We start from the raw sequence: 19,813 nt of genomic DNA, 5'->3' as shown, positions 1-19,813 counted from the left end.
AGCCGGACAAACCATGATAATTTTTTTGACAAACCATGATCAGAGGTGGCCAAAGCATGATCATAATTCCTCTTTGAGGAAAATCGTTAAAAAACATAAAAATTTGAATAATTTCAACGCCTAATGGTAGTATTAGCAACTAGAAACTTGGGGCTTTACATCAAACCCAAACTCGTATCGATTATATGTGATTTTCATGAAGAAAAATCGATTTGCTTTTACTAGTTGCGTAAAAACACCCCAAATTGGACAAACCAAGATCATTTACCCTATTAAAAGCCTAAAAAATGATTAGGCGCCACTTCGTTTAATCTAGGGCATTTTTTTTTTTTTATCTTCGCTTATTTTTCGTCGGCCTATTTCCGCCACTTTAGTGCCAATCACCGACATCAGGGAGGCGACTCCACCTGTTCCTACCTATCAGACTCAACAACTCATGAGCCGGGCCAACTTCTTTTACTTCCGCTCCGAAGGAAGACGTAACCAGAGATTTTTCGCCTCAGAAAATCCCAACGACGCCAGCTGGGATTGAACCCAGGCCGATCGGATTGTGAGGCTGTTACGCTAACCATACAACCACTGGCGCCGTCGATCTAGGGCATTGATGAGACTCAAATAAAATCCTTAGATTGCATTAGATTAAAGGAAGGGGTGTGATAACAGCTAACTGCTACTCGCCTAATTATTTTTTAGCTTTTAGTACATTATCTGTATTATTATTATATTTTGTCACAATGAAACCGTTTAACTTAAAAAGTTTTTTTATATTTTTTTTATATGTATTGATTAAGTAAAGTTTCCAAGTGCACGACATACACATTTTGATTTCTCGTACAAGATAAGTTACTCTACATGTATTGGATGAACTGGAGAGGATTAATTTGATGATATAGCAAGAACAATTCACATACGCATTCACTTTCCAAAAGTCACATCAAAACCTTCAATTCGAAGAACAAATAAAATTCTTCAATTCCGTTATGCGATTGCATACAAGTTAAGCAATTTGAATATTGAATCGTTAACACACAGGCGTAAGCGCGCAACGCAACCGCCGGTGAGAACATGCGCGAGCGAAGAGGACCAATGTTTACAACTCTCTCGCATTTCTCCTGTCGATATCTCTCTTCTTGCAACCATACGAAAAAAAATTGCACGTCTCCCCTTGCGATCCACGACCTGATCTGTCTCTTTTGGCCGTTGCCTATGTACCTATCTACATCCGCTATTTACCCCGACCGATCGCAGCAACCGCTTTGGGATCTCTTTCGTTCTTCGTTCGTCTTCTGTCAGCAGTGCGCCAGTTCTTTTTTCCAGCTTCGGTGTTCGGTCAGCTCAGTTCTGCTCCAAAGTGCTATCTGTGACAAACGTATCCAGCTAAGAGAGTTTGCATTTTTCTGTTTTAATTTTTGCAGCAGTGCAGAATAATTCGAAGGCGAAGTTCAGTTGTTGATTGGAGATAAGTTTTAATTCGTGAATTTTGTGATCAAGTGCGTTTTCCACCCTTTGTTGGTTTGCTACGAGGTGTCATACTGTAATTTATGGTAAGTCTGAAAATGCATAACATTAGTTGCTCGAACAATGAACTCCATCTTGATATGAATTGCTTCTCATTGCACCGTTTCTTTGTTCGTGGTTGAGCATATTTGTTTACCAATATTGGGATTCCAGTTAATACGACGGAACTTACTGGTCTTATTTTTTTTTAATATGACATTCAACCGTTTTGTACATTCGCATCGTCAGTTGAGCGTTTTTGAAATGCAAATTGCGCCTTACGGCCGCTATCAACTTTTGCATAACGTATATAAAGTTTCATTGTTCCAGGTGTAATATGCTTTTAGTGGGTAGCAAGAACAGTGTGAGTTCTCGTGTAATAAATGATAACACTGGAAAAGATTGTGCCTTTTAGCCGAATTTTTATTACCGGATGTCTGTTTTTTTGGATATGCATTATTTAAGCCGGCGCACAAAAAAAAACATCTTGGATAATAGAATTTCAAATTGTTTTGTGCTTCGTTGAGTTTCACCTTTAATTACTCGCTCACTTCTCATCTACAACGCCGGTTAACATATGAATCACTAGCCTATTCTGTGCTACGAATGAGAACGGAAAACAATATGCATATCTACATAGAATAATATATACATTTGATGGTAATGCCGGGCTTTTGCTTGTTGTTTTTCCTAACAAGATTCGCGATGCCTTTTTTCTAGCGGGCCGCCGAAGCCAAAAAATGTAAAATAAGCGAAAGTTTCGAAGGATACCGCAGTACGCTAATGCGAATGCATTTCCGTTCAATCATTGCCAATCAGACGCAATCCAGTCAAACTCTGCAATTGAGTCTAGAGATGTCTAGATTTTTCAGTTATTCGATTATCGATTACAGGTCGGACTCGATTATATATAGACTCGATTATATGTGATTCGATTATATATAATTTTGGACTCGATTATATACAGTTTGGAAAAAAATATTTTTTTTTATATTTCAAATATGACTTATTTCAAGAAGAAATTTAACCTTTCAACGTTAAGGTGTAATTTAAGTGGTTATTACATGTACAGTGCGGTAAAAATCGTGATTTTTGAAGATTTTGCTTGAATTTTCATCAAGAATTGTTTATATCGACATTGCTGCCAAATTAAGAAAGACAGAAGTTGGGTGTCAGAGAACAAATTGTAGGGCGTTTAGAGAGCTTCAGTTTAATTGATAGAAACAATCTAGTTTAATATACATTTCTAGGATAAAATTATTAATAACACATTAAAAATTATTAACTTTTAAGTTTTTCACTTTCAAAATGTTATTAAAATTCACTAATTTAGATGTTCCACTACGCAGATTTCAAAAACATGTATTTTAGATTCGAATGGAAGTTTGTATTCCGTTTGGGTTGGAGGAAATATGAGTTGAGGACGTATCAATTTTAGTAAGAAAAATCTTTCAGGCGAAAAAACGACCAAGTGCCAAAAAAACATTTTTTTGAAAAAAAAAATTCGACATAAATGTAAATTTCGACAAGTAATGTTATTTTAAGACATTTGGCATCAATTTTTTTTAAAAAACCTCGATTTTCGGTGATTTTTCGTTTTTCAAAAAAAACTCAAGTTTTAACGTTTATGACACCAGTGAATGCAGCCCGAATGAGCTAATATTTTGCATAGGGTATATTATCGTGCAAATCAACATTTCGTGGCAATTTCCGAATGAAAAATCGAGATAACTATTTTTATTGGCACCCAAAACCATACTTTCGTTTGGTACTCCGAAAAAAACTATGTCCCAGAATGCCGATTTTTTAACAAAAATTTTTTTTTCGAGAATCCCGAAAATCCCGATTTCCTTTACTTGGGTGGTTTTTTAAATTTAAAAAAAACTCAAACTTTGACTGCTTGGCGCCACTCTCCCTTAACACTTTACGGACCGCTCACGAGATTTCTCGTGTTTCGCGTCCCATCCGTTGCGGACCGCTCACGAGATTTCTCGTTTTCGCGTTCCTTCTTTACGGACTTGTATGAATTTAGCAGATAAAAGTTTTTGTTGCGTACAAGTTTCTGTTCAACGTCTTGCTGGATTTAATGAATAATGAATTATTTCAGTTGAAATAAATTGATTGTTTATCAAGTAGCAACCTTCATGCTCATTAGATAGAGAATTGAATCATTCATCTTTCGACATTATTTATTTTTTTCATGATCGTGACAGAGGAAAGTTATAGACTGAAACGTGAGCATGGGTCAATATAGGAAAATATACAGAATTTTGAAAACCAAAAAAAGTTTAGCCCAAAACCTATACAACTTGTATGGGGGAAATTAATTAATTAAAAGAAATTTAAAAAAACAGGAAGTGGGTTATATCTATGGTATAACCGCAAGGGTGACTTAGGACTATCGTTGAATTAGAGATCATTTGTATGAAGTTGAATCTGAATTCATTCTGAATGAATGAATATTTGGAGAACTTCGAAAACGAGAGCGTTACGTTGGAGGCACAAGGTTTTATGCATCCAATATTGGATACGGAAATATCCTACTGATGGGGAAGAATAATCTTCAGAAGCTATCCTGTTGATTGCGATTGATTGAAAAATCACAAAACCTAATGTATTTGGTCACAGTGTTACATGGATAGAAAAAATTAAAATAAACTCTTTTATATGAATGTAATTTTAAATTCCCAGAGGAACTGGCAGATTATTTTCAGTAACGATTAGATATTTCCACATTTTCCTCGATACTGGAAGCCCATCAGTGGTTAATGCTAACTCGATAACCATCTGTTAATAGCACTTGATTGAAACATATTTGGTCACAGTGTTACATGGACAGAAAACATTCAAATAAACTCTTTCACATGAATGTATTTTTAAATTCCTAGAGGAACTGGCAGATTATTTTCCGGATCTTTCTCGATCCAAACGGAAAGAATTCCGTGCGTGTATGTGTGTGTGTGTAGCGGCTGCTTCGAGATCTTCCCGGGGAACCGTTTGTAGCATCACTCTCCTCCTGATGGATTCCCTTCTGGCCTAAGGTGCACAAACATGCTCTTGGTGACACCGTTCATCCGCGCTTTCATGATAAATGAAGAGCTTCACCACAACAGCGACAACATGCTCCAATCGCTGTTCAATTAGAACTGAGTGGATTTCCGAGCGGCGCTCGCTTATATACCGATTGGTGATTTCAATAGCCTATTTTGAAAGCAAATTTAAGACTATTGAAACAAGTTTTTGGATCAGAAAGTAACAAGTATAGAACGCGTAGACATTTTATCTTTCGAATGAAGTGTTTATCATACCATTTCGTTCAGTTGTTTAGGAGCTATTAACACTCAAAATCTCGGTCTCCGGCGTAACGCTTTCATTTTCGAAACTTTGATTTTACACCCTGGTATAGAAATGAAAGACGTAGTCCTACGTCAAAAAGTTATTTGAAAGGACCCAATACACATTTTTGAGATAATACTCATTGGATAGAGAATACTTTTATGGTGGAGGCGATCTGGCGTAGTGGCAACATCCATACCTCTCACGCTAAAGGTCACGAGTTCAATTCTCACTCCCGACATTCTTCAACAAATGGAAGCAATGTGACGAACCAGCCAAATGGGTTGAAAGTCACTAAAATACAGATATAAAAAAAAGAATACTTTTATACATCTTCAGCCAATTTTTCGTTGGTCGGAAAGGAGTCTGAGAAAATGTATACAAGTTGTAGGAGGGAAATTAATAAATTTTACGAAAACAGAAATAAAACTATTTCACACTCGAAAAAAAATTGAAGGAACAGAGTGCGAAGTCGAAATTTTTAGGCGATTTTTAAAATGCGGTAAAATCGTGAAATATCAACGCATGGAGATGGGATATAAATCACTTTAAAGCAAAATTTACATGGATTTACACGGAATATTTTACAGAGAAATTTGTATTTCGATGTATGTAGAAAAATAACATACAACTTTTTTCAATTTTCTTTAAATTAATTTATTCCATCCATACAAGTAGTACAGGTTTTGGCCTATAACTTTTCTTAGACCCTTTTCCGACCAATGAAAATTTTGCTAAAGATAAGTAAAAATATTCTTTATCGAATTAGTACTATTCCGAGAATGTGTTTTCGGTCCTTTCAAATGACTTCTTCAATTTTCTTTAAAATAATCAATTTCTTCCATACAATACAACTTGGCCTATAACGTTTCTCAGACCCTTTTCCGATTAATAAAAATGTGGCTGGAAGATAGGTAAAACATTTCTCTACCGAATAACTTCGATAACTCTTTTCGAACAACTTTTTTTGATTTTCAAATTCTGTATATTCTCCTATATTGATCCATGCTCACGTTTCAGTCTATAACTTTTCTCTGTCACGATCAAGAATAAAATGAATTATGTGGAAAGATGAATGATTCAATTCTCTATCTAATGTGTATGATTTTGAAGGTTTTTACTTTAAAAACAATCAATTTATTATTCATTAAATCCAGCAAGATGTTGAACAGAAACTTGCACGCAACAAAAACTTTTATCCGCTGAACTTTCATCCGCTGACTTCACACATAGAGGCGAATGAACTGCAAAGTTTAAAGCCTCTTAAAAACTTGCAAGCAAAGCAAGCAACTTCACACAAGTCAAAACGTGCGGTCCCAGGCGTATGTCTTACAGATTTCTTCTCGGTCCTTAAAGTGTTAAGTCCGATTAAACTGAAATTCGGCATAGGGTGTCTTTTCGAGGTGGTGAACAGTTTTTATGAGGTAACTTTTTGAAATTAGAGATGACCATTTTCATTGGCACCCTAATGTCCGTATTCCAAACCTCTGGATACTCTTCCATATATATCCGCACTAGCACCCGTATACTGATGACACCTTCTTTGTCGAAGCAAATTTTTATACGAAGGGCTTCCTCTTCTTCGATGGTGTGTAGTGAATGCGGAAGAAATTGCATTGCCATTTCGCAATATCTTCCTTTTTTGCATCGAACTGTGTGTCTTCGTGTGTGTGAAATCGACATTAGGTATGAGTGATGTCCGCTCGTTGTGTTGCACTTACTTACTCCCCGCTCGCAACGCTCATTCTATTCCATCCGTGGAAAGAAACTCTACTCCATACTCCTCCTTCCTTTGTCTTTCCCTACAGGGAAAGAATCCATTCTCGCTCGATGTTGCTCGATGACCACCAAAGTGGTGTGGGTTCAAATCGTGGTTGGCTTATTTATACCAAATAAGTTGAAAACGGGCAGAAACGAATATATTAGTTGCTCGTTATCGATGGGAAGCACACAAATCAGCAGAACAAATGTACAGCAAAATGGGAATGCGTCCAGTTTTCATTGATTTAAAACGTTTTGGGATTAGAAAGTTGTAAGCATATCAAATAAATCTTACAGAATTTCCAATTCTATTGGTATGCAATCATCAGAACCCGTTCGCTGTGAAAATAGCTATTAACGTTAACTTTATTTCATAAAAACGTGACCTGTTTTCTAATTTGGCACCCTTCCTGAAAGATGTAGTTCTACGTCAAAATTCTAGTGTTATTATTACTACCTCTTAACACTAAACCTACCACGAGGGGTCAAATGACCCATTTTAAACTTTTAGTCAAAATTTTCTTGCAAATTACATTGTCATAACATAGTTTTCCTACCTTACTTTTCTTAAAATATACATCGAATGTATTTTTCAGTGTTTACTCCTCTCTTGTTATTTTTTTAACGAGAAATTTATGTGATCTGCCATAACTACCGCATGCCCCGTTGCGGAATGTTGACCCGTGCAAACATTCAAATGATATCCGAAAGGTTTGTATGTGTGGTTGTGATACAAAACCATTGCATTACATTTTTGCTATTGCTTTATATATTTTGTTGTATTTGTGAATGAATAGTGAATGATTAGAATTAATTGTATTGCTATGTATTGCTAATCTACAGTTCTATTTTGGGTGTCAAAAATTGTAATTTCATTACAATAGCCAGGTGATGTATATTGAGTATCCTATAGTATCGTGTAGCTGCTGTAGTGAATTGATCTCATTGGGTGCTAAGTTCTGCTCATGTATAGGAGAATGGGCAAGTGCATTTGAGGAAGTGAAGCGAGCTTCTAAGGAAAACATATATGGGGAACATAATATTAAGATCGCTACTACTCAAGCTATCATAATCTGATATGCGTGAATATACCCTTTCGATATTCTAAATCAGCAGCAAGTTAAATTCATATAATAATTCGCTATACACCGATACGCCCTATTGAAAAGTTACACTTGAGTCAATCCCCAATTGCTATGGAAAACTCATTTCCTCCAACCCAAACGGAATGCAAACTTATTCGAATCAAAAATACTCATGTTTTGTCATTTGTCGATTTCATTTGGAATTGCTCAATAATAATGCACAGAAGCAAGCAAACCATTTGTCATGACAATGTCATGCGAAAATGCGAAAACAGAATAGAAACTGAGAGAGGTTGGCGCTCATACGGTATGACTCATACGGTATGAGGCATGATGTCGACGCCAACCTCTCTCAGTTTCTATTCTGTTTTCGCATTTTCGCATGACATTGTCATGACAAATGGTTTGCTTGCACAGAAGTGATAATAGAGAAAGATTATGATGCTATAGTTTTAAAAGTTACATTTAATATAATTCTAAAATAAAAATTTAAATGCAGAATAATGATTTTTTTTTCTTTATCATAGTGATTTTCAACACTTTTGGCTGGTTCGTCACTTTTTCTTCCTTTTTTTTTTGGAAGAATATCGGGAGTGACAATTGAACTCGTGATCTTGAGCGTGAGAGGTATGGATGTTACCACTACGCCAGATCGCCTCCACGAATAATGATTTTTGAATGAATTGGTATTTCACTATTTTGATAAATTTACCAATTCATAATTTCTGCGGACGATTGAAAAAAGCGCACATTAAGAAAATGATCCACATTATTTTTAGTGCAAAATGTATAGCCTAACTCTTAAGTTGAAAATGCATGTTTCATCAATTACGATAATTATTCGACGTATTCATATTTTGATTTTGCATTATTCGATGCAAAAAAATTCGATTATAATTGAAGATATTCGATTGTTTGAAATAATCGAACGATTAACCGACGTTTCTAGTCGCTCTGCAATTGAGTCTGGTTTTGCCATAAATAGTAACAACGGCTCACGAGTCAACAAACTTCCACTTCTTCCTGATTGCAGATTTACCCTTTACTCGACACGGAAAAAAAAGCAGTGGCGAATCCAAGCGAGATGATTTACGCCTTGTTTTGCGCAGCTTCACAGTTGGATGAATCGCTAATCTATTCTGTAGCGTAAACTTCTATATATTAAAATAATGTTGAAATTATAAAGAACTTAAAATTTGCCGCACATCTCTCGCAATCAGATATAATACCCACGATTACTGGACTCAGCATTTGAACCAGCTTCCGTTCGTTCGTGCTTGTGGATGCAGCGGTTCATCCAAACGGCGACAGTTGGGACGATAACAAGCAAAAAAGTGTTGTAATCCGCCTCGGCGCATCTGGTTTGACTTGTTCGTTTGGAGAGTTGCATTGTGTTTGTCTTTAACCGGGTTCTCTTCTTGTCCACGAGGGTCATACCGCGAGCCAGATTGTGCCAAGTTTTTCAACTCAAGCGAAAATAATAATAGTTTTCTTTCACTTTTGTGTTCTCTCTCTTATTTCCAGCCAACGAACAACAACGAGGCACGAGTGCAAGAAAATTGTAAAAGTGGATTTTTATTTGTGCTATACATCGGCCTTGCGATTACCACCCACACCACTGGTGGCTGCTGCATGTAGGTAGGCCTGTGTAATTCTTTACGCATTCTGCCAACGGCCTGTGGAACTTTGTTGTTTATCTCGCTTGCTTGTAACAGTCGCTCGCGTCGCATCTGTGTGTGTTTGTGATCCAGCAACAATGACCGATGCAATTAAGGAAGTCGAATCGGCAGAAGGTAAGTCAATGATGGGGCTTATTTGTACAGACATTTGTAAACGTGTCTTCAAAGAGTTGGATACGACAGTAATTACAAGTAAGTCGTTGCCAGTGCTCAATATGGGAACTGGCTGGTTGTTCGCACCAAATAAAATGACCGGACAGACGAGATGAAAACTTTCTAACATTGTATGGTCACATGGAGATGTCTGTTGGGCAGTTATACCACAGACGGAATTGTGGAAAGAAAGTATTGAATGTTATCCTGAACTGCTTGCAGTTCAAAACAGTAGCCGTTTTTCCAGGATAAATTGAACGAGAGTATAGCGTCAACTTTCTTTTTTTTAAATTTTGTTTGACATCGATAGTTTAAATAATTTAGTGCACTAACGTTTGCATTGAAAAAATGGCCTTTTTTCGGATGACGATGAAAAAATTAGACAGATAATTGAGTTTGATAAATTTCCCATAGAAGGCAATTACCACCTATATTAGCTTACTTGCAAAAATATTCTACGCTCTTGCGAGCGTAGTTAGCCGGAGCATTCGCATGCGTGTAGACATGTTTTTGATTCCTTTCCATTGCATTCTTTGTTAGGCTATCTGTTGATTTTGGATACGTTTGAAGAATTACATCGTTAAACTCTTTGACCCTGTAAAGGGCCGTTTTTTTGATTGTTGGATATTGTTTGTTTACTCCACCAGTGTTTACCGAATGATTATCACAGAAGGATGGTAAACAGTCGTTGGATGGTGCGTATCAGATAAAAGATACCGAAGTGGAACAAGATATGGTGAAAACCGCCCTCTGTGATCCTAGACGAGATGTCTCCTATGTTATGTATGGATGAAATAAAGAAAAAAAAACTCAACAATGTAATATAAGATAATTACTAATACCGAACACAATCATCAATTTTTCTTCACTTTTCCAATTTTTCTCGCCGTATAAGCTTTCCTTGGGTGAAAATGAACACAACAAAACAGAGAGCTTGAACCAAACGACCCGTTTTCGAGCGGGAACACACCTTGGTTTTTATCTATGAGAATTGAAATAAATCGATTCATATATCAAGTCATTTTTAACACAACTGCTACCATATACAATTTTACACTTACACTTGTGCTAAATTTTTCACAATACACGATCGGTCATTGATATGAAATTTCACGAAGCAACCAACATGAAAGTTCCAAATTTAAATTTTATTTGCTAGAATCAATCGTATCACTCACCTTACTTGTAATATAAAAATGCCCCCGACTTGCATGTATTTGCAATGTCGATTTCCCCTAGGCAGCTTGGCTTTGATGTCTCTGTTAGGGAATACATTTCGGTTGAAACATAAGCTCCCCCTACTTTCATGTACAGGCAAACCTGTTTTTGTGCGGTCGCTTTTTGCGTTTGCGCGACTCGTTTTGTACGATTTCATTGTGGCATCGGGTCTTGAATCACACAAACTAATCGCACAAATTGAATCACACAAACTAATCGCACAAATAATAAAATTGCACCTAAAAAGTTTTACAAATGAGAAATCGCACAAAAAGCAACCGCACAAAAACAGGTTTGCCTGAATTTGCAATGCCAATTTCCCCCAGGCTGCTTGGTTTAGATGTCTCTGTTAGGAATACATTTCGGTAGGAACAAAAGTTCCCCCTACTTTCATGTATTTGCAATGTCGATTTCCCCCAGGTAGCATGGTTTTGATGTCTCTGTTAGGGAACACATTTCGATATGAACAAAAGTTCCCCCTACTTTTATGTATTTGCAATGCCGATTTCGCCCAGGTGGCTTGGTTTTGATGTCTCTGTTAGGGACCCGCCGCATGTGTCGCCAATTTCGACCAATCAGAAGTGGGTATTGTCGTTAGGATAGGGGTTAAGATTTTTCAATTGTTCGATAGTTAGTTTCATGACAAATATTATTTTCTTCAATATAAAAAATTAAATGCCGAAATAGATTAACGCAAAAATTTCATCAATCCATCATGAAATGACTGAGCAATAAGCGTTTGAAATTAGACAATTTTCACGATGTGCTCGATTTTCGATTTTCAATTTGTACCCCAATATGTTCCCGAAAGACGTAATCCTACGTCAAAAAAATGATTGTACATTTTTTCCTATAATGATAAGTTTGTTCAATTGGAGGTAATTTCTTCAATTGGAGTTAATTTCTTCAATTGGAGGTAATTTCTTCAATTGGAGTTAATTTCTTCAATTGGAGTTAATTTTGACGACATTGAGATTAATGTGTCGTTATTGTAAATATTATAATGGATTTTACGTTGCTTTCATACTTCGGAGGATATTTAGATGAATAGCAAAATTCGAATAAAATCGACAACACATATGCATATTTCGCAATGAAAATCATCAATCAGATTAATTTTACAGACATTTACAGATAACATACAAACTCTCTTGAAATATATCCGTTATTTTTTGACGTACAACTACGTCTTTCAGGAAGGGTGCCGAATCAGAAAACAGGCCACGTTTTTATGAAATAAAGTTAACGTTAATAACTATTTTCACTGTGAACGAGTTCTCATGAATTGCATACCAATCGAATCGGAAATTCTCTAAAATTTGTTTGATTTGCTATACATTACAATTCGCTAACCTCTAAATGGTTTAATTTCATGAAAACTGGAAGAACTTCCTTTATTCCCATACATTTGTTCTGCCGATTTGTGTGCTAACCCTACCCGTATTTCGAATGCTTATAATTCGAAGATTTCTTAACAGATCGAAAAGATGTTTGCATCAATTGATAGGAAATATTTCTACGCGTCTATCACGATTAATATAATATTATCTTTCATTAGACGAACAATTGAATAACTGTAAAATGTCAAGCGTTATCTAAACGCCCTAACGGCCAAGTTTTGATTGGCCCGATTTACGGTTTCCCCAACACAGACTTCAAAATCGTTGTACCTGTGGAAATCCGCTTAGCAAATATACATGCAAGTCGGGGGTATTTTTGTTCCCACCGAGCTGTGTTTCCCTAACGCGGATTTCAAAATCAATGTGCCTGGGGAAATCCCCCTTGTCTAAACATGCAAGTCGGGGGTATTTTTGTTCCCTAACACGGACTTCAAAATCAATGTGCCTGGGGAAATCCGCTTTGTTTAAACATGCAAGTCGGGGGTATTTTTGTTCCCTAACACGAACTTCAAAATCAATGTGCCTGGGGGAATTCGCTTTGTCAAAACATGCAAGTCGAGGGTATTTTTGTTCCCACCGAACTGTGTTTCCCTAACACGGACTTCCAAATTAATGTGCCTGGGGAAATCCGCTTTGCAAATACATGCAAGTCGGGGGTATTTTTTGATGTTGAGTATTTTTGTGCTTGCTTGTCGTTGTGCAGACCGGAATATGTTTCCCTAAAACGTACTTCTAAACTGAGAAGCCTGGGAAAATCGTCATTTCAGATACTAGAGGTGAATGAACTTTCGCGGTTCGAGTACTATGTAAACATGAGATGTGCAATAATTTCAGAGGGAAATGTAAAATACAATGATCGTACGGCAATTCTTCCGTTCACATATTTTGGTAGTCCTAGGCATCATACCAAACGTTAAATGACGTTCATCAAATTTATTTGTAACGAAGAACATAATCTATTACAAAAATTTCGTTGCATTCTAAAATAATATTCGAAGTGGTAAACAAGTGGATTGCATAACATAGCTGCGTAGTTCTACGTCGAAAATATGCGGTCGTGTCCAAGATACAACCCCTTACAAGTTTTTCAATTTTCCTTAGCGATTGTTTCTGTTGCAATTGTTTTTAACCTACAATAATAGCCTCTAGAAATGATTTATATGGCAAAATAAAGTTTGTCGGGTCAGCTAGTATAATATACAACAAATACTGAATGCTGAAATCCAGCTTAGAAGATGCTGAATTTAAACAACGGAAAAATTAAACCGTTTAAAAATATGAATATTCAAGATGTTTGGTTTTCCTCATATTCATATTTCTCATATGTCCTTCTTTCCCTTCCTTGACTTTCTATTTTCCTTCCGAAATAAGCGCAAAACGACGGTTTTAGATAAAACTACTGAGATAAACTTTTTTTTTGCATCCACACTCGCAAGAATATATAAAACGGAAACATTAATAGGCGCAACACGAAATAATCATTCGCGATGACAAAGGTCACAAAGAAACAGCCATCCTCTATCTCTTTCTGATTAGCAAAAGCAGAGATAGTAGAATTTTTTTTGTACATATTATGAAAGTCTGTTCAACATGGAAGCCCATTACCATTATCAAACCATTACCAATTAATCATCAGCAATGATGGCGGATGATTTTTTAGTTTTTTTGATTCAGCACGCGTGTTACGCTCCAGGCCAAACAATCAAGGATAAAAAACACACATCAATCAAATGCTGAACACTTTGTTTACAAACTAAAAACTTCAAAACAAATATATAAAACTACAAAACACAAACATAAAATCACAGGAGGTTGTGTCCGACACGACCGCATAGTTGACGTAGGATTACGTTAGGCTGTCTGTCACATGCTGGTTTTGGAAATGTTTGAAAAAATATATTGTTAAACTCTTTGATAATGATCTGCTGGCCCTGAAAAAGGCCGTTTGGTTTGGTTGTTGGGTAGTTTTTGTTCACTTCACCAGTGTTACAATCGAGCTTCCGGTATCAGTGATAGAAAGTTGTTTCAGCTCCGATGCCCGTTTACGGGATCGGCACTCATATCGCGTAAACATTTATTGCGACATATTTACTCGCTTAAAACTTTCTAGAGTTTTCGTTGACACCACCACAGCGAGCAAAACGACGGATGATACACTGGATGTTGTCATGTAGAACGATTCTTCGATCCTTCTTTGCCTTCCTTGCCGCATGAAGTCGTGTTGGTTTATGTTGATTTGATGTGACCACACTTGAAACACTAAAAACATAAATGTTTACCGATCTGAGCGTCGAATAAGAATGAGAAATCTGACTGAGCAGCATCAGCAGGGAGAGAGATTATGCCTGAAACTCTCTACTCATGATGTTTGCTGTTGCCACTAGTAGTGGACCGATGCGAGACACAGCTCGATTGTTATTGTTAGGCCTCGATGTTTACCGCCGCTGCTGCTGCTACTGCCACTTAAGTTCGATGTGAGACACAGCTCAATTGTTGGCCACTCAGATTCGATGCTGCACTTTCACGATGACAAGAACACGTTCTCGTACTTCTGACGAAGAGAACGTGCCTGAAACGCTTCGCTCGTGATGCTTGCTGTTGCCACAAGTACTAGAACGGTTTCAGCAATCGTTGCTACTGTTTGCCGCTTCTTATGCTGCCATAGAAGCTCGATGGGAGGCGCAGCTCACATTTTGACCGCTCAACTTCGATGCTCGCCTTAAGAAAAGCCGCTTCCACTGCTGCTGCTATCCACTTGTTGTTGTCCGTTCCACGTCCGTTGTAAGAATAGAATGGATGAGATCCACGTATACTCCCTCCTTTTATATCATTTGGTATGTGTGAAGTAGGCGCCTCCTACTCGATTTTCATGCAGCTTGCCGGTGAACGAACGAATCGGACGCGAAAATAAATGACGTCAATTTCGACCAATCAGGACTGGGTATCTCTGTTTGGATAGGGGTTGAGATTTTTCAATTGTTCGATAGTTAGTTACATGATATATACTATTTTATTCAATGTGAAAAATTGTTATGGAGTGCCGGAATCGTTTGATGTAAAAATCTCACCAATCCATCATGAAATCAATGAGTAGTAAGCGTTTGAAATTGGACATTTTACACGACGTGATCGATTTTCGTTTTTCCATTTGTACCCCAATATGTTCCCGAAAGACGTAATCCTACGTCAAAAAAGGTGTACTGCAAAACAGTTCTGATCTTCATTTTGTTCATCAACGACGTGTGTGTCCACTTAAGCTCCTGTAAGATACTATACGCTGATGACCTTAAGTTTTATCGTACGATCAACTCGATGCTAGATTGCTGCGAGGTTCAAACTGATATTGTTCGGTTAATAAGGTGGTGTCAGATGAACAGCATGTAAGTAAACACAGCTAAATGTAAGATCATCACCTTCACCCGTGGTCAGTCGCCGATCAGATTCGAATACTCGATGAACCAGTTGACGCTTGCAAGAGTCGATTCTATTCACGATCTTGGACTGATGTTGGATGGCAAACTACGATTCAACGAACACATATACATGTTGATCGCGGAAGCTAGCGCTATGTCTGGATTGCTACGCTGCATTACAGCACAGTTCGACGACGTTTATGCGCTAAAAACATTGTATTGTTCGTTGGTTCGTAGTGTTCTTGTTCTTGGAGTACAAATTTGAGCTCCATATCATGACGTCCACATTTCACGAATTGAACGAATTCAAAAAAGATTCGTAACATTTGCGCTACGTCGTCTTCCATTGTCAAGTCCTGACAACTTGCCTTCGTACGAGCAAAGATGTGCGCTCATCGGAATTTTTACAGAGACTCTTCTTTTTTTGGACACCGTTCAGCCTATGGCTACAACAGTCCGCTTGACAGATGTTGCAGACTCTTCAATGACGTTTGTAGATATTTTGATTTTGACGTTAACAGAATAGTTTTTAAGAATAATATTAAGTGTAACCAATCTGACTTTGTGTCAAAGATCTTGATAAATAAATAAATAGCATGAAAAATTACCGTTCCTATAGAATAAGAAAGCGTTCATGTATGTTCGAAATCATATTAAATTTGTTTAAGATTTGTAAATTTCTTCATTGTGGCTTAATTTTAAATTCGGACACTCTTTATTCATGATTTGAATTCCGGACGAACTTATGCAACTCCTTCAATAAAGATTTCATCATTTACTTCGATCCGCCGTCCGGATTTCAAATTATCTACTGGATGTGCTTTTTATTCCGGACATATACATGGTTTGAGTGCTTTGAGGCACCTCTAAATCATTGAGCGGAAATTTTGCACAGGCCATTTTTTTGAGCCAATAAACAAAATGTTCATGGTCGGTTTTTGAAATTCGACGATGATATGTAGTCTATGTAGCCTATGTTTAGTAAGAGTACGTAAAAGTAGCATATAACAATTCAGTAATTTGAGGCTAGAGTAATATTTTTTCATGTCAACAAAACATTTTTTTCGCATCCTATTTTATTGTTTTTTTTTTTGGAAGAAGTACAGATGTTCGAAGATTTTCATTCCTTCTACTATTCTTCTGAAGTGAAGTACTGTTTCCGGAATCTGAAACCAGCACTCCAGAAGTTCTGGATGTTAGAAGTTGTTGAGCACTGCTCTAAGCTATCGACTAAAAAAGATATATGTGAAGATCAATGATTTCTGCTCGTTACTCTTGGGGAATCCCGTTCAGTCACCGAAGGCTGCTTTTTGTACCTTGAAAGAAGACATGAGCCAGATAAAAAACCACTTAAGAGACTCACTGTCGTCTGTTGAACGAATACGAAAACCTAAACCAAATTGGAGAAGCACATGGATCCAATAGATGAAATCAATCCATAATGTCACACCATCCGGTGTTTAATGAATCCAGCACCACCACAAAAGTTTCATTTGTATTTGCTTCGTCGTGCAAAACGTCGTCTGAGATCTCTGTAACGGTCCGAACCCGTCGTTCAAGAAGAGCTACGGTCGATATTATCTCGAAGTTTTGAAGCAATTTATTGCCAGAATCCACTAAATTCGATCATGATATTACAATCCAAAAGTAGCGTTGGATGCCATTCCTGAAAGTGAGCTAGAATGTGCACTTGAAAGACTATTAAATTGATATAAAAAAGTATATTAAAGCTAATGGAAACTACTTTGAGTAATAAAATAAACAAACATTAAAATAATTTGCGCACCTTCATTATCATTCCCGAAACTTAACTGATACCCTGTGTAGTAGTAAAACTACCGCTCCAATTTACATGATTAGCACTGATGCCGCTGAACCACAAGAAATTCTTGACGTATAAACAAATATAAAATAACAGCAAAATATTAAAATTATGGAAAGAATTCATATGTTTCTATTCAGATGCCCGGTATGGGCTTCCCGAGTATGCTTGAAATCGAACTAGACCCCGGTAAAAGGCTTTAAAAACCTAAAAACCTCGTTTTCAATTGAAAATACATCTGAAATCTTTTCCATCGATCATGATCCGATAAATGTTATAATTATCATCTATCGACATCATGAAGCTCCAATGAACCAAATTATAATTTTCTCACTAAAATCGTTAAGTTTCTACGAAATATTAACTTGTCATATCGGGTGATCCACAAGTATGAAGTTTATCTCCACAGACAATATATCTTCAGGCACCTTTTCAAACTCCTATCCAGCTTCGTCCTGTTTATAAATTTCACAAATGAAGAATAGCAAAACCTTTTCGTCTACCTCGTCCCCCAATGTTATCCCGCCCCCAAACGATTGCCATAAACCACCACGCAGGACAATCAGCCCTCTAATTCATTTATTCCATTCATTATCACTTCATCGCTCGTTTTGCTACCAAAAGATAGGAGTTTATAAAAGGATAAACGACCCAATGCACACCACCGCACCGAAGAGCCATATAACCGGATAAAGTTATTTTCAGGTTTCAGGATTTTAATTGATTTGATAAAATCTCATTATAAACCACTTTCACCCCGGAATCGTCATCTTCCGTCCGTTCCGGGCGGCATTTGTTTACACAGGATCGTTCACTGCCGGGTAAACACTGCTCAACCACATTTCAGTTGGAGGGATTGGGAGTGATGGAACAATGGAGAAGCATTGCGTTGCTACAATTCCGTGGGCAATACCGGTCTCATTTAAAACGAAAAAAGTTGAGTCAATTAAGGGCTATATTCACGGTGGAATAATGCCGTTTGTTTAGGCCATCTATTATTTTTATTCATCCCCGAGACTATCTCTTGCTAGCCCGCCATAGCCAATAAATAACTGCGGTCGAGAACTAAACTTGAAAACAGCAGACTTGCTTTTAGCAATCATTTATCAATAATAGCAAAGAAGTTTTCTCCTCATACCCCCGCGCATGAAATGGGTCCGCGTACCCCGGGGGATGCGGAAAACGAAGCTACGCATAGAATATGGAATTGATAATCCTTTAAATTGAGATTTATTGCTGGGAGCTAAGGCGCGCGCGATCTCCCGTCTTGAATATGAAATTGGGTCGTGAATGAAAAAAAAAGCTTCTCTAAAAAATTCACTGGTTACGTTACATGAAGTGTCATCGCGGTAAAAATATACATAGGAATGCATGCCCTGGCTGGGGCAAATTGATCGTATTTTTGACGTAGTACTACGTCAAATTTGAAAACAGGTCACGTTTTGATGAAATTAACCCTTTCGCGTCGTCTTTAGAGTGGTACTGCACTTCGACCACACCAGCGCGATATGCATACTTTTTGGCTAAGTGCTCCGTACAGCGGTAGCACTCCGGTGGAGCACACTGCCGTATTGAAAGGGTTAAGTTAACGTTGATAACTATTTTTGCCGCGTACGGATTTTGACGAATTACATACCAAACGAATCAGAAATTCCTCAATATTGGTTTTTGATGCTATATAGTACAATCCTCTGGTGTGTAAATAATTGATGAAAACTAGAAGCATTCCCATTTTCCCATACATAAAAATACTTGTGCTAGGGTGTGAGTAATGAATATCTACTGAGGCAAATATTCTGTCTTTGTCGTTACTTCAAGCAGTTAACATCGCTTGTTTTCCGTCGTCATAAGGGCTTTATTGGTGCCTTTGACATTGCATCAATGCATTGAACTGACACTATGGTAAAGCAGGCGTTAAGGTTGTGCGCCAAATAATTATTAGAGGAATACCAAGCTAGGCCATCGTGAATGTCGTGCTGGAATGTAATGGGTTATTTTGGTTCGCGTGTCAGTCGCAAAACTGCCTTCAAATATGATTGCGTTTGTGCTAATCTTGATTTAAATGAAGCAATGCTACTCTTTTCGAGGTTATTGATATTAACAGAAAGAGTTCATTTCGTTTATTTAGTCAAAGTAAATGTCGTTCTGGAATTTTGTATGCTATTCGGTTTCGATTGCCATTAGCAATACATTCTCCACTAAGGATGACAGCTGCGCTTTTCTCGAGCATGAGAGAGCAATGCAACTTTTTTCGAGGCCAGTAATATTAACGCGTAACGCGAAGCGTTTCTTTTGAGAATAGCGCGAAATGGTGAGAAGTGTTTATATTGCTAGTCGCTTCAAGCCACCAATGTATGGCTCTGTATAGTGTATTGTTCTGCGAGGGTAATAATGAATCGTCAATCTATTATCGTCAACTGATTCTACAATACAAAATGATTCTACAAAC

General features: G+C 37.3%; 1 protein-coding gene across 1 annotated transcript in view; it reads left to right on the top strand.

The window, feature by feature from the left end:
• Positions 1–1,308: 1,308 nt before the first annotated feature.
• The window catches only part of LOC129776096 (stathmin), a 158,006-nt gene continuing 139,501 nt past the window's right edge, over positions 1,309–19,813 (top strand). Inside the window, exons 1-2 of the mRNA XM_055781499.1 lie at positions 1,309–1,544; positions 9,204–9,472. Coding sequence (XP_055637474.1) covers positions 9,436–9,472 — 37 coding nt within the window. The 5' untranslated portion in view covers positions 1,309–1,544; positions 9,204–9,435. The remainder of the gene's footprint in view (positions 1,545–9,203; positions 9,473–19,813) is intronic.

This window comes from Toxorhynchites rutilus, chromosome 3 (assembly GCF_029784135.1).
Source record: "Toxorhynchites rutilus septentrionalis strain SRP chromosome 3, ASM2978413v1, whole genome shotgun sequence".
Classification (NCBI taxonomy): Eukaryota; Metazoa; Arthropoda; class Insecta; order Diptera; family Culicidae; genus Toxorhynchites; species Toxorhynchites rutilus.
The sequence above is the reverse complement of the archived record's forward strand: the minus strand, read 5'-3'. Positions and strand labels throughout refer to the sequence as shown.